The 16403-nt window shown below is 45.2% G+C and overlaps 1 protein-coding gene across 1 annotated transcript; it reads left to right on the forward strand.

The window, feature by feature from the left end:
• Positions 1-531: 531 nt before the first annotated feature.
• Positions 532-5643, forward strand: LOC137024028 (guanylate-binding protein 4-like). The gene is made up of 9 exons (XM_067391185.1): positions 532-718; positions 826-953; positions 1183-1292; positions 1542-1732; positions 2764-3006; positions 3106-3386; positions 3670-3882; positions 3976-4078; positions 5012-5643. Exons 1-9 carry the CDS (start codon positions 544-546, stop codon positions 5452-5454), a joined length of 1887 nt encoding a protein of 628 aa, XP_067247286.1. The 5' UTR covers positions 532-543; the 3' UTR covers positions 5455-5643.
• Positions 5644-16403: the final 10760 nt, after the last annotated feature.

Raw genomic sequence — 16403 nt, forward strand, 5'->3', positions numbered from 1 at the left:
TTTCTGGATCAACATATTTTGTTGATCCTGGTACAACATTCCTATCCGAAAATTTAGTCCTAACCTTTTCCCAACCCCTAAAACTAACCCTACCCATAACTTATCCCTAAAATCAGAGGGAAATGATAGTTGAATAACACTGTTGTGGAAGTAAATAACCCAGGTTGTAAGCCAAAATGGTATACTTGTCCATCAAATCTGATTGGTTGATTGGAATATTGTTCCAGGATCAACAAAGATATTGATCCAGGAACATGTTGTACTTGGTGAAATCACGTTCACCATATATCTGTATAATCTGTGGCTTTTTTCTGTTTCTCTATCCACGTTTGTATGTGTGTGCTAATGTGATATGAGAAATATTTTTACAAAAACTTCCCCAAACAAAAAAGGAAAAGCTGCTGATCTGGTGAATGTCTCTTTTGTGTACTGTAGAATTACTGGAATATTTCTCAACCCATCTTAACTTTTTACCTCTATTACGCTGCAGTTAAAGGATTTTAAATGTGTGTATCTGTTGGACAGCTTTATTCTCCAGTGATCATGGACAAACCAGTATGCTTGATTGACACGGGGTCAGATGGGAAGCTGTGTGTGCAGCAGTCAGCTCTACAGATCCTGCAGCAGATCCAGCAGCCAGTGGTGGTGGTGGCCGTGGTGGGTCTCTACCGCACCGGGAAGTCCTACCTGATGAATCGCCTCGCAGGAAAACAAACAGGTTAGACCCCTATAGACAGCACTGATACCATTCAAAAGCTTATGAGAAACATCATGCAGTTACGTGAATATAATCATTGTGTTGTGTTTTGTGTGTGGCTTTATCAGGGTTTGCATTGGGCAGCACCATTGAGTCCAAGACGAAGGGCATCTGGATGTGGTGTGTGGATCACCCCACTAAAGCAGGAACCACTCTGGTGCTGCTGGACACAGAGGGACTCGGAGATGTGGACAAGGTGATATAAAAACCAAAGTACTGAAACACACCTAAAAATAGCATCAAACATCACAGCTTAACAGCTTGCTAGTTTGTTGTAAATAGAAGGCAGTGAGTGCACTTTCCTAACTACCATGCACCTTGCACTGATTTAATGCTGTTAAAAATGAGCAGCTTTCTTTGAGATTAATCTCAAAGAGTTTTAATCTCATTTTTTCCAACTCCATGATTGTCTTTCTCTTTCTCAGGGAGACTCAAAGCATGACACCAACATCTTCTGTCTGGCTGTGTTACTGAGCAGCACTCTGGTCTACAACAGTCGAGGGACGATTGACAACAGGGCTGTAGAGGAACTGCAGTATCCTTCTGACAATATAGATACTTATGTCATTTAGCTGATGGTTTTATCTAAAGAGTTTCACAAATGAGTACAAATACATCACAACTTGGTAGCCTTGTGCTGGTAGTCTATCATGAGGAAGTGCATTCATTGCTAGGATTAGTACTTCATGGAATGACACATTTGTTTTGTTAATGCATCATGTGTTGTTGTTTGACAGTCACTTGACATGCCTGACATGTTTGGCATACCTGAACAAACTCTCAGATATGTCACTGAACTAACAGAGTGCATTAAGGTCAAATCATCTGATGAGGATGATGATGATTCAAGCGAGTTTGTGAAGTTCTTCCCTAGTTTCATCTGGGCTGTGAGGGACTTCACTCTTGAGCGAAAGATTGATGGCAAAGATGCAACAGAGGATGAGTACCTAGAGTTTGCTCTAAAGCTGAAGCATGGTAATTTAATAATAGTAAATATATATATATATATATTATTTTAAGAGCCCTTACAATCACTATCACAATGAGTTTGTGTGAATAGTTTTTCTCAACAGGTTTGTCAACATCTTTTATATTACTCTTCAAATTCATAGTTTTTTGAGGTAATACATATTGTCGCTGTCCAATGAAAACCACGTATGTCCCTTTTGAAATATTGTGAGATTTTTCGACGGATTGAATGTCCAGGTTCATTTCCGTATACAGTATGCTTCACATATCTAAATGGCCAATGAAAAGTTGTGAAATCATGTCATCTGAATTTCACGTATATACATTTGGTGTCAAAGCTGACAATCACACCGCGTATCTCCCACCCTATGGAAGCATCTCGCCGGTCTCCTGAAGTTTTCATCGAAGCTCAGCACTGGATAGCCGAATAACACTGTGAGGTTACATTGCCAAATAAACATAGCCTGGTGAGACAATGACTTTCCTTTATCGACGTAAACATTTTCCCCCTAACGCCAGACGTACGTCTAGGAGTGACAAAATTACGGTAGGACTGTGCAAACAAAGTATCTGTCTAGCATTACCATGTCAGTGTATTGATTCATTGTCCCTTCATAGTTTGCAAAATACATTTAATAAATTTATAATTAATATTAAATAAACTAAGACGTAGGCTATTTAATAAACTGAGCGTATTCATCTGTCAATATGAAACGCGACTTGGCCATTCTAATTAATGATCGGAAGAACGCGTATCGACCACCGTTATTGTAAAATATGCATGTATGTCCATTTAAACTCAATTTTGGTCAAATGTGGATTATATCATTACACTGGCAAGAATATGGTTACATGTGAAGATGCCGTACCAAGTATGACAACGCTACATTCAACTGCTTTTGAAATACGGTGTTTTTTTCACTTCCTGAAAAGTAACCGTTTTGGACATACGTGAGTTTCATCGGGCAGCAACGATATAGTTTAATAATATAATATTTGAATTGAGAGGATCTACAGCATGTGCTCATTTGTTTTAGGCACAGCAAAAAAAGTGATGGAGTACAACTTGCCCAGGGAGTGCATCCAAAAATTCTTTCCTTCCAGAACGTGCTTCACTTTCCCATTCCCAACTGCTCCAGAGAATGTGTCTCGTTTGGAGAGCTTGGATCCTGCTGACCTTTCCTCTGACTTCCTGGAGGTCACAGATCGTTTCTGCACATTTGTCTTTAACAAGAGCCATGTGAAGAAGCTGAAAGATGGAATCACAGTCACTGGCAGAGGTGATTCAAAATTAAATCTGAAGAATTTGCATGTACATACAGACAGTTCTTCAATACCTTTTCTGTACCATTATGTTTGAATTCTTTCCTTCTCTGAAGTTCTGGGTCACTTGGCGAAAACATACGTGGACACCATCTCCAGTGGGGCTGTGCCGTGTCTGGAGAATGCTGTGATTGCTATGGCAATGATTGAGAATGAGTCTGCAGTGAAGGAGGGGCTTGAGGTTTACCAGAGTGGAATGGAGAAGCTGAAGGACTCCTTCCCTCTGGAACTGAAAGATGTATCCTCAGAACACCAACATCTCAGCAACATGGCGACACAAACCTTCATGAAGCGTTCCTTCAGGGACACTGATGGGAAGTACCTGAAATCTCTAGAGGTAGGCCGGATCTCTTCACAGAATTAGTTAATTTAGGATGATGCCTTGAAATGATGACTCAGTAACACTGGGCAACCAAGTGAAAAATTAAATCTCTCTTCTGGCTCTTTGTTGGTTCTGAAAACATATTCAAAACCCAGTAATCAGTGTGATTATTTATGTTGCTGCTCTGTTCTGGGGTTCAGTGGTGTTAAGAGATGTTAGAGTGTATATAGCTGAAATCTCCTCTAATGCATTACAAAACTGAGAACTGTTACTTACAGGCTATATATTATGTTTTTAGGAAAACATTAATAAACTCTTTGATGGATATCTGTGCCAAAACGAGCAAGCTTCAAAGAGACGATGTGAGGATCTCTTGTCATCCCTCTCTGCAACAATGACGGAAAATCTCAAGCAGGGTTTCTATGCCAAACCTGGTGGCTATGATCTCTTCTGCAAGGATCTGGAGGAAATTGTGAAGAATTATAACAGCCAGGCCAATAAAGAAGTCAAGGTCTTGCCCATATTACACTAAATGCACCTGTTTACACATAGTACACATTACAGAAATATGATTGTCATCATAATTATGTCTGTATGTCAATAGGCTGAAGAGGTCCTAGAGGAGTTTCTGAAGCAGAAGTCTGTGGATTCTAAAGCAATTCTGCAGGCTGACAAAAAATTGACTGAGAAGGAAAAAAAGATTAAGGGTGAGAGTCATGCTGCATTCACACATGGCATCGGCCTTAACGCTTCTCATTTAGTTTGAATGGGTGACATCAAGCGTTGCCGAATTGAATTGTGGATTCCGTCGTGTCGTTTCACCTGCATTGCAAGTGGCAGAAGTTGTAGATTTCTCAATTTTAAGCACCAACGCAGGCGTCAGCCAATCAAATTGCTTCATGCAAACACCCTAGAGCAGTCGCTAGCCAATTGCATTCATGCAACACCGGAAAGTAATGTGATTGGCTGTTTTCACTATAACGGCCCCGTCAACACAAGCTTCAGACTCGCCCTCCATCAAGCGTTGATGCTGACACCCCGTGTGAATGCAGCGTGAAGCATTTAAATCTCAATTTCCCAGTTTGTATATTCTTCCCAGGTTCCTTGTGTTTAAGAGGTGATCAAAGGTTTAGGTATTTGTGAGAGTGCTGCTGAGACACTGAAGGACACAGAGAAACTGACAAGACGATGTAACAGCCAAACTAGCTGTTACAAGCTGTTTCAAGGGTCCAAGAATTACACCTAGCAATAACAACTGCAGCCCAGGATGGCTATGTATGCCATTATCATTATGAATCAAGATCAGTGTGATCAAGATCAACATTTTAAAATCTTCTAGCTCTATTTTAGTGTTTCTAATTCAGTTCTAACACATATAAGGCCAGAACTACATAAGCGAATGTAACATTTAATATGTTATTGATGTTTTTGAAGAGCACAACTTGGATTAAAAGTCTTTTAGTAAAATATGGGAGGAAAGATTTTTCTTAAAAGGTAATCTTCTTAAAAGAAGTGTATTTCCTTAATGGACAATGAATCGTCTATAAAATCGGTATTTACAGGAAAACAGACTGTTAATCTCAAAGATTGAGTGTTTATAAAGCATGTTTCCTTTTTTCTTTTTGTCAATGAATGAGCAGAGGAAATAGAGAAAGCAGCCCTCCTGCAGCAGGAAATCAAAGCTAAAGAGGAGAAGCAGCGACAACTCGAAGAGAAGATGGAAGCAGAGAAACAGAGTAATGAAGAGAGGATGAGACAGATGAAGGAGAAGATGGATGAGGAGCTGAGGCTCCAGAGAGAGGAGGCTGAGCGTGCCATGGACAGTAAACTGAGGGAGCAGGCTGCTCTGTTGGAGAAGGGCTTTAAGGAGAAAGCAGATAGGATGGGCCAGGAGATGGAAGAGTTCAAGAGACAGAATGCTGAAGCTGAGCGTAACAGAGCTAAAGAGTTTGCAGTGATGTTAGAGAACTCCAACAGGAGACATGAGGAATCTATGGCTATAATGATGCAGCAACACAGAGAACAGATGCAGGCCATTCAGGAGAAGAATGAAAGCTCTTCAGGTGGATGTTGTATCTTGTGAAATGCTTTAATTCTGTGATCATCAAACTCATCAGAAGATTGTATTGCACAATGCAATCACATTATATATAGAGGTATAATCTTACAATAAAACAATACAATTGATCTCATTCTATCTTCACATGAACTTTTTTTTATATATATATAATGGTTTAGGAAATGTAAGTTTCAGTTCACAAATGTTTTGTGTATCCAGTGTAAATTATCTCATAATTAAGTTTATTTGACATTGCTAATTAATTATAAACAGTGAGAAATAAGATGAATTAGTAACTCAACAATTTATCTGGCATTCCATGTAAGCATCAAATAAACAGATGGTATTTGTAAAAACAAAAAGATGCTCATGTGTTCAAATTCGTATGAAAAGCCACAAAAGACCACCCACTCCTACTGACCTAGCGCACTAGCCAGATGGGTTTTAAACTTGTTTGGGTTGAAGAAGAAAAACGTACCAAGTACAATGTTCTCTTACCATTCCTGATTTCAAAAACACACAGTGTTCTATATAGTATTGCGGCTGTCAGAGCAGAAACAAAAGCTGCTGTTCTCCATGTGTTTTTCCGTCTTCTCTGGTTGTGTTCATATGCAAAATGTGTGAACTCATTTTGTCCATTAGATTGAAATATCTGAAATTTAGATCTGAAAAATCTGAAATTAAAGTCCATACATTTACCCACCTATTGACCCTCCCCTTGAAGAAATCAGGACAGAAGTGGTTGAAAGTGCATAAAAGAGACATTATGTCTAAATGATGTGCCTTGTCTACCTGTAATCTGATCGACCAAAATGCATCTTAATACCAGGAGTAAACAGGGCCAAAGCGAAAGTAAACTCTTTTCCCCATGAACTTTCTCATGAATGTTGCTGCACAACTTCTGTCATGTAGAGAACCAAAATGCAAACATGTTGACATGCGTTCAAGGAAATGAATGCAAAAGAAAAAAAATCAAGCTGTTTTTCTTCATTCTTGGTTTCTGGAATGAGCACCATCATGCTTTAACCTCCATAGAAGTGGTTCAGACCTATCACCAGTTTTTTTTCCTGTATACTCAATATGTGTGTCTGTCATGTTGTTTGGGTTTTGTTCATGTCAGCCTCCAGCCAGCACAGCCGCCACACCAGAGCCCCCTCACATCATGGCCATTCAAGTTTCCCCTGAAGATTTTTTTAAGTGAGGGTGTAATGGAGGCCACCTGTGAACATACTGTGCCCTATGCCACAGAGACCACCCATGAACTTACTGTGCTCTATGCCACGGCCACGCAGGCTGCTTATAAGCTCACTCCATGCCATGGCCACAAAGTTCTTTCTCTTCCAGGGCCTCCTGATCCACTGAGGCCACCCATGAATTCAGTGTGCTTCATGCCATGGTGGCCACCCATGAACTTACTGTGCCCCATGCCACGGCCACGCAGGCTGCTCATGAACTCACTGTGCTCCATGCCATGGCCACAAAGTTCTTTCTCCTCCAGGGCCTCCTGATCCACTGAGGACGCCCATGAATTCACTGAGGAGGTAGTCATCACCTCCACCTGCTCCAACGTGGTTGTCTTCTGCTCTATCAACTCCATCCTGGTGTTTATCAGCATTGTCTGATCTGCTGTAGTGGTCTTCAGTTCCACTAGCACCACCTTGGTGTTTTCCATCTTCACTAGCCCCACCTCAACCATCATGGTGTGGTCCTTCACCCCATGATCCAGGCTCATCACTGCTCCACAGTCCAGGCCTACCTCTGCTCCCCTTCACAGACCTGGGCCTCCATCCCTCCCCTTGGATCACCTTCTCTCCACCAGCCTTCTGAACTTTTTGTTTTGGGGTGGGTGTTCCTATAGGGCAGGGATTCCCAAAGTGTAGTGCGCGCACCCTCAGGGGTACGCGAGCTGCCACCAGGGGGTGCGTGAGAGGAAAAATGTAATGGCGGTCTGTTTTTTTAAGTGGAATTTTTCCATACAATAAAAAAACATGAACAGTAAACATTTCCTTTGTAATCGCTTTTATTTTCAATAAAAAACTATAATTAATTAGTTTTTGATAAAAACGTAGAAGAAGACAGCTGCTGTCTTCTTCTACGCACTGCTCTTCTTGTATGCACTGCAGGCTCATTTCATTCATTCCATATATATAATATAACTATGCTTAACTGGCTGAAATCAGGGAAACTGTCAAGTGGGACGTCTTATGATAAAGTTGTTAGTCACGAAGGAGGAGAGGGACCAAGAGAGAGTGAGGATTTGGAGGCAACAGAGACGGAGAGAATAGAGAAAGAAAATGAGCGGGAGTCAGAAGATGCGCCGGAGGATACCGAAGAAGAGGGAAGGAGATGGCAAAAAAGAGGTGATGCGGGTGAACAACAGACGGGAAAAAAAAGAAGGAAATACGATGTCAATTATCTGGGTCTGCGCTTCACTTGGATCAGCGAAACAGATTACCCAAAGCCTCAGTGCGTGTTGTGCAGTGAAGTTCTAGCAAACAGCTGTCTGAAGCCGTCTTATCTCCGTCGTCACCTGCACACGAAACATGGCAATTTAAGTCAAAAGCCCCTTACATTTTTTAAAGCAAAGTTGGAGGAGTTGCAGAAAAGCCAAAAAAAAAATGCAGTTTCATTCATGCGTTGGGTCTACGAAAGACGCATTACGGGCTTCATATCTGCTCAGTTACAGAATAGGGAGAAAGGGGCTGCCGCACACAATTGCCGAAGACGTGTGTTTGCCAGCGGCCAAAGAGATGGTGGAGTGTATGATTGGAGAGAAAGAGGCAAAAAAGTTGGACATGATTCCTGTGTCCAATAACACTGTCGCGCTGCATTGATGCCATGTCTGAAGACATCCTGGCTACACTAATCAGCCGTGTGAAGAAAAGTGAGTTTTACTCTCTGCAAGTAGACGAGTCTACAGATGTTGTAAATCTGGCCAATTTTCTTCTGTATGTCCGTTACCTTTTTGAAGGAACGGTACAAGAAGATTTTTTGTTCTGTCGGCCCCTTGCTACCCGAACAACAGGACAGGAAATCTTCAATTTAATTTATGTTTTTATGAGGAACAATGGGATCGACTGGGAGCGCTGTGTGGGAATTTGCACAGACGGGGCAAAATCAATGACGGGGAAACACGGGGCTTATAGCTCATATTAGGAGAGTCTGCCCATCCATCAGCTGGTTACACTGCAGTATTCACAGAGAGGCCCTCGCAGCCAAAAACATGCCAGCTGATCTACTTGCAGTGCTGAACGACGCAGTCAAACTGGTGAACTTCATTAAAGTTCGTCCGCTAAATTCACGAATATTCACACTGTTATGTAATGAGATGGGCAGCGAACACAAATCACTGCTGCTGCACACAGAGGTGCGTTGGCTGTCCCGCGGCAAAGTGCTGACAAGGCTCTTTAAACTCCGGCATGAATTGCAGCAGTTTTTTGAGGAGAAACCATTTCATTTGGCCTCCAGTATGCATGACGAAGATTTTCTGAAAAGGCTTGCCTATCTAGTGGACATCTTCTCAGCTCTGAATGATCTCAATCTAAGTCTGCAGGGAGTCAGTGTAACTGTGTTCAATACACAAGACAGGATTGAGGCCATGATAAAGAAGCTACGGTTCTGGGCGAGTTGTGTGAGTGGGAACACACACCTGTGTTTCCCTACGCTTCACAAGTTCTTGGGGGAAAATGACGAGGACCTGGGTGAGCATGTAAAAAGTCTCATAATTGAACACCTCAACCAACTCGCCGAGCATCTACGGAAACACTTCCCACCTATGGACAATTCTCGCGCTTGGATTCGCAATCCATTTGAAGTTTCCCTGCCCGTCCCACAGCTGTCCTGACCGAGTCACTGACATCATACACTCTCTTGGCAAAGCAAGCCTTGAGAGTTTTGATGCCCTTCGCCACAACTTATCTCTGTGAGGCTGGTTTCTCTGCTATGGCAGCAGTTAAAACTAAACATCGGCAAAGACTGGATGATGTTGAGAACGAATTGAGGCTTAAACTGTCTTCCATTGCACCAAACTTCGGAGAGCTTTGTGCAAAGATGCAAGCCCACCGGTCACATTAATATGGGTAAGTATTTGATATTATTGTTACACATATAGGCTTACTGAGAATGCTAACACATCCTCCTCCCCGTCTCTCACCCCCTCCCTCTCTCTCTCTTTCTCACTGCAGGCAGAGCGACTTTTGCACTGCACTTGAAAAGTTCCAGATGGATCCTCTTTTAATTTATGTTTGAGCCTACGCTCTTTGTTACTTAATTATGTTGTGGATCGTGTGTAGGCTAATTTTATTGCCGCACTTGAAAAGTTTCAGATTGATCCTCGTTTTTATTTATTTTATCTATTCCGGAGCTTATTCTGTTTAATGTTGTGGATCGTTTGTAACTTCATTGCAATTTAATTCAATGTACTGTCGTTCTAATTTCCATAACCGTTGTGTTATGATGATGTTGATGCTAGCTCCACGGTCACTTAATAGGCCTTGCGTATTGCTGCAATGTTTCTTTTACGCGGCTGAAAATAACCGTGCTTTCTGTTACTGAGCCTGTGTCTGTCACTCGTCCTCTTAAAAGTTTGTTGCATTATATTGAAACTTTGTTGATGTTGTTATTGTCATGAGTGTTCTGGTTATTTGCGCATAATTAAACATGGGTCCTTATATGGCGATAAAACGTCTCGGGTTACAGATGTAACCCTGGTTCCCTGAGTAAGGGAACGAGACGCTGCGTGAAACGCATTGGGAACCTTCTGCGTGATATCGTCATTGAAGCACTCCTGTATCCAACCAATCGTGTAACGAGACGTCAGAGACGGGTGACGTCACGGACCAGGAAACTATAAAGCATGCCCGGATGCAGAGAACACTAGCTTCTGTGGTAAATCTGAAGCAAGCACTCGCAAGCATGCAGGGGTACGGCAAGAGACGTAGCGTCTCGTTCCCTTACTCAGGGAACCACGGTTACATCTGTAACCCGAGACGTTCCTTTTCGTGGGAACTATCGACGCTGCGTGAAACGCATTGGGAACGCAATCCCAACTGTGCCGTACTTCAAGTGCTTGTTCATGTTAGCTCGAAAGTACGGAGGAGCCCGGAGTGGAGCTCACATCAAGGTTATAATATCTGATAAACGTATGCTGGCTTGACCATCCAGCTGCGTCACAAACGTCACTCATAGGGACGCCAGACATCAAAGCTCTTGACGCCGCCATACCCCTTGTGGAATGAGCACGGACATTAAATGGAGAGGCCTGTCCGGCCGCTTTGTATGCTAGTGAGATGGCCTTGACCACCCACTTACTCACTCTCTGCTTGGATGCCAGTCCGCCTTTATTAGGGGAGCCGTAACAGACTAACAGTTGCTCTGTTTTCCGCCACAGGGCAGCTCTGTGGACGTATGCATCCAAAGCCCTAACTGGGCAGAGCAGATTCAGTTTTTCCTGATCCGAGGATGTAAATGGAGGAGGATGGAAGGCTTGAAGCACGATAGGACCCGGGACATTGGTGGGGACCTTTGGCACATAGCCCGGTCTAGCATGAAGAAATGCTCTCACCATTCCAGGAGCGAACTCCACATGCGAGGGGGCCACTGAATGGGCCTGAAGATCTACAATTCTTCTCAGAGAAGTAATAGCAAGCAAAAATATAGTCTTTAAAGTTAGAAACTTTATAGACACCTCCTCCAGTGGTTCAAAGGGAGCCTCGGCTAACCCTTGTAGAACCACTGATAAGTCCCAAGCCGGGGTCCTTGTGCGCACTAGAGGCCTCAACCTCAGTGTACCACGGAGGAAGTGTGACACGAGGGGGTCTCGACCCATCGAGGAATCCCCCTCAACATGGTAGGCTGATATAGCCGCAACATAAACCTTCAAGGTTGAGTAAGACAGGCCTTCCAAGAATTTTTCTTGGAGAAAGCATAGCACAGAGCTTATCGGAGCATGAACAGGGTCTATTTCATGTTGTCTACACCAAGTAGAGAATAGATTCTATTTGTAGGAATAAAGCTTCCTCGTGGAGGGAGCCCTGGAGCTAAGTATGGTCTCAACAACCTCAGTTGAGAGACCAGCCTCTATGAACCTGGCCCCCTCAGAGGCCAGGCCCACAGTTTCCATAGTTCTGGGCGGGGATGTATTATCGTGCCGCCCGCCTGAGATAGGAGATCTGGCCTTAAGGAAAGCTCCATTGGAGAGCCGTCTATCATGGACACCAAGTCCGAGAACCATATTCGGGTCGGCCAGTGCGGGGCCACCAGTGTTAGGCTGACCCCTTCCCGGCATACTTTCTCCAGGACTCGTGGGAGCAGAGCGAACGGGGGAAAAGCATACAGACGTAGCCTCGGCCACGTCTGTACCATGGCATCCAGACCCAGGGGTGCTGGATGTGTGAGGGAGTACCAGAGCGGACACTGGGTTGACTCTCCCGAAGCAAACAGGTCTACTTGTGCCTGACCGAAGTTTTTCCAAATGAGATCCACCACTTCTGGATGGAGTCTCCACTCCCCGGGCCTCGGCCCCTGCCTCGACAGGGCGTCTGCCCCCACATTCTGACTCCCGGGGATATAAGCTGCCTTCAACGAAAGCAGCTTCCCCTGAGACCACAGGAGGATCCGACGGGCCAAGTAATTTAGTTGGCGAGACCGTAGACCCCCCTGATGATTTATATAAGAGACCACTTGACATATTGTCTGTGCGGACCAGCACATGGTGGTCCCTCAGGTCTGGGAGAAAGTGTTTTAGTGCTAGAAAAACCGCAATCGGTCATCTCCAGCCGATTTATATGCCAGGAGAGATGATGGTCTTCCCAAAGACCTTGAGCTGAGCGACCGCTCATGATCGCTCCCCAGCCCGTGAGGGAAGCGTCTGTTGTAAGCATTGCGCGACGACCAGAGGCTCCCAACGCGGGACACTGGGACAGGAACCAGGGGTCTTTCCACACGGTTAGAGCACGAAGGCATCACCGTGTGACTTTGATCATTCGAAAAGGATTCCCCCTCGGGGAAAAGCCCCTGGTCCTGAGCCACCACTGTAGGGGTCTTATGTGCAGGAGGCCAAAAGGAATTATGTTGGACGCAGCTGCCATTAGACCCAACAGTTTCTGAAACTGTTTCACAGTGAGAGACTGGCCTAACTTCACCCCTTTTACGATTGACAGAACAGAGCTCACACGGGCAGGAGTCAGACGTGCCAAGGGAGCCAGGGCTGCATCCACGCACTTCGTGAATGTGCGGGGTGATAATGATAGGCCAAACGGAAGAACCTTGTATTGGTAAGCTTCGCCCCCGAAAGCAAACCTGAGGAACTTCCAGTGAGAAGGATGGATGGACACATGAAAGTATGCATCTTTCAAGTCTATCGTCACAAACCAGTCCTCGGACCTGATTTGGGGAATGATCTGTTTGAGTGTAAGCATCTTGAATTTTAGTTTTTGTACAGACCGATTTAGCACCCGTAAATCTATGATAGGACAAAGTCCTCCATCCTTCTTTGGAACTATGAGGTAACGGCTGTAAAAGCCTGACAGCTCGCTGGGAGGAGGAACCCTTTCTATAGCTCCTTTCTGCAAAAGTTTCATGACTTCTTGTTCCATAACCAGAGACTGTTCGGGGGTCACCACTGTGGGAAGGACCCCGTTGAATCTGGGCGGGCGAGACCCGAACTGTATTTTGTAACCTTTTTCTATCATGAGCAGCACCCAATTTGATATATTCGGTAGAGTTTTCCATTCTTCTAGAAAATCTACTAAGGGAACCAGCCTCTCGAGACTGGTCTCTGGTGTTTTTTGAGCACTTGGCTCGGCGCTCTGAAACGGCGCGCCGGCAGAGGTCAGCCGAATCAAGTGACAACCGTCCTTCCTCGGAAGGTCGGTGGGGACCTGACGCACACTGGATGATAGATATGGCGAGGTCCCCGGAGGGCGCTGGAGGGAAGCGGGTGTCAGATGTGTTAACACCAGGCTTCCTCCAGACGGGGGCCGCCCTCCTGGGTCCTGACCCACAGATATCAGGACCGCTTTTTAGAAGCCTTCCACGCCACAATGACGGCCCGCAGGTCCGTCTTGCCGTGGGAAGGCTTCTGTTGTGCGGCTCGCCCCTGTCCCCAGAATCTACGTGGGGGAGCACGGGCGGCCACACTTATTTTCTGTTGCGCTCTGTGGTGCGCTGAGGAGCTCGTTGCGGGCCGAGACTGCTCCCGTTCAACAGTCTCGGCGGGGACTTTAGACCGGCGGGGGAAGAACCTCTGAAACGCCGCAGATTGTTTCTTGGTCTCCTGGAACCTCTCGACGACAGTTGTAACTGCGTCGCCGAAGAGGCCCGCAGGAGACAGCGGCGCATCCATAAGGGCAGCTTTGTCTCTGTCCCTTATGTCAGAGAGGTTCAGCCACAAGTGCCTCTCCGTGGCCACCAGGGCTGCCATAGAACGGCCCACGTCTTTGGCCGTCTCCTTAGTGGCACGGAGAGCCAGGTCTGTCGCCATGCGCAGTTCCTGGATGCACTCAAATGTGGCCTCCCTGCTGGTATCAATTTCCCCCAGCAGGTCGGCTTGGTAAGCCTGCAACAGCGCCATAGTATGGAGACACGCTGCTGCCTGACCTGCCGCCGCATAAGCTTTGCCCACCAAGTTAGATGTAGTTTTAAGGGGCTTGGTGGGCAGCGTCGGTGCTTTCAGGGACGATGCCGGCTCAGGCGAGAGATAGCCCGCGAGCGTCTCTTCAACCCGGGGCATCGCCGCGTAACCATGCTGTTTCAGCCCCACGATGTTACTGAAGTCTGGGGGCTGAACACTCGATGTTGTACTGGTCTATTCCAGGATCTAGACACCTCGGTGTGTAGATCCGGGAAGAACGGTAAGCACCGACGTTGGGGTAATGAATGCGCGGGGACAAAGCGTTCATCAAGCTTGCTTTTCTGTTTTAAGTCTCCCCGCTCTGTTTCAGGCCAACTGATATTTAATTTGGCTACAGCTCTGGTCACTACCCCTAAGAGCTCCTCATATGCGGGGGAAGAGGATGGCGGCCCCTCTTCCCCTGCGTCGACGCTCATCACATCAACATCCTCAGATAAAGATAGATGAAGCGCCGATGTCTCTCCCCGAGGGGAAGAAACCGCTGGGCGTGCTTCCACCGCGGCAGGAGAGACATTGGGTCTGGCAGCTAAAGGGAGAGATAGGGCGGAGCCCGTCTCAACCCCCGCTGCCAGATCCATCTGTGAACCCCACGAATGGGACCCGATCCGCGGGGAACACCGACCGAGGCACCCTCTTTCTTGTCAAAGAGTGCCCGGCGAGATCTCAACACTCTAAGGGTGAGCTTTTCACAGTGCACGCAGACAGCTCCCTCGAGAGCTGCCTGCGCATGCTCAACCCCCAGGAAAACTACACACATATCGTGTGTGTTCCCGTCAGGAATGAACCGAGTGCAGGGAGACGCACACTTCCTGAACCGTTTGCCTTCCGCCATTATAAATATATATATATATATATGTATATATATATATATATATATATATATATATATATATATATATATATATATATATATATATATATCGTGTCTTTTTTATTGTGTATATATATAGTGTTGTGGAACTCTTGTCCTCAGACAAAGAGACGACAAACACTAAATAAGACGCACAGACAGCTGTAACAATATACACAAGTGTTGCTGAAACTCTTGTCCTCAGACAAAGAGTGAAATCAGGGATGATAATGAGACAGAAAAACACTAAATAAGACACACGGGATAACATGGAGCGCTTGCTGAAGATAGCAGAAGCTAGTGTTCTCTGCATCCGGGCATGCTTTATAGTTTCCTGGTCCGTGACGTCACCTGTCTCTGACGTCTCGTTACACGATTGGTTGGATACAGGAGTGCTTCAATGACAATATCACGCAGAAGGTTCCCAATGCGTTTCACGCAGCGTCGATAGTTCCCACAAAAGGGAACAAAGCTTTGTTGCATTTTTTTTTTTTTTTTGAAGTGGGGATTGGGGGTGCGCCGACCCGGTTGGGACATAGAAGGGGGTGCGCAGGAAAAAAAGTTTGGGAACCGCTGCTATCTATATCTATATTGTCCCCCAATCTACGACCACGTAGGTCATCCATGAACTCACTGTGCCCCATGAAAGGAAGGCCACACATGAACATACTGTGCCCATGCCACAGAGGCTGCCCATGAACCTTACTGTGTCCCATGGCACAGCCCGCAGGCTGCCAATGAACTCACTGTGCTCCACGCCATGGCTACAAAGGTTTAGTTCTTTCTCCTCCAGGGCCTCTCAATCCATGAACTCACTGTGAACTCATATCATTCTTCGTTGTTGTCCATTCCTCCCCTTGGAACACCTTCTCTCCACCAGCCTTCTGGACTTTTGGTTTTGGTTTTGGGATGGATGTTCCTATAGGGCATCTCGAGCTGCCCTTTTGAGCGTAGAATGTAACATTGTTTGAGTTTTGCCCATGCACTGTTCCCCAAACTATGACCACGGAGGCCCTATTGAGGGAAGAAATGTCACATTGTTTGGGTTTTGTTCATGTCTTAGTTCCTGGTTTGTGATGTGATTCCCTTGCACCTCATGTGATCTGGTCATGTCTCTTTACAGAAAACATGATTTTTCTGATCTCATCACAGCATGTGAACAAAATTTGTATATTTTATATTCAACATATGAGCAGAAATGTGTGAACAAAAGCTTCATTGATCTGGCAGTAGGCTATTTTACAGTAAACACTTCATAAACTATCTAAAGCAGGTCAATGAAATATTGTCTAAACATTTATATTGTCTGTAACTTATTATATATCATATTTATGTTATATTACAGAGCATACAGTAGGTACCCAACCAAAATGCCAATTACCGCTCGAGACCGTGGCATTAAATACCATCCAGTCACATGTGACACTCGTTCATGAAATCACCACCAGGTGGCACAAAGGGATGGTTTGCAACATTGTAAGGCTGGAATTG

The sequence above is a fragment of the Chanodichthys erythropterus genome, chromosome 8, assembly GCF_024489055.1.
Source record: "Chanodichthys erythropterus isolate Z2021 chromosome 8, ASM2448905v1, whole genome shotgun sequence".
In the NCBI taxonomy this organism is placed as follows: domain Eukaryota; kingdom Metazoa; phylum Chordata; class Actinopteri; order Cypriniformes; family Xenocyprididae; genus Chanodichthys; species Chanodichthys erythropterus.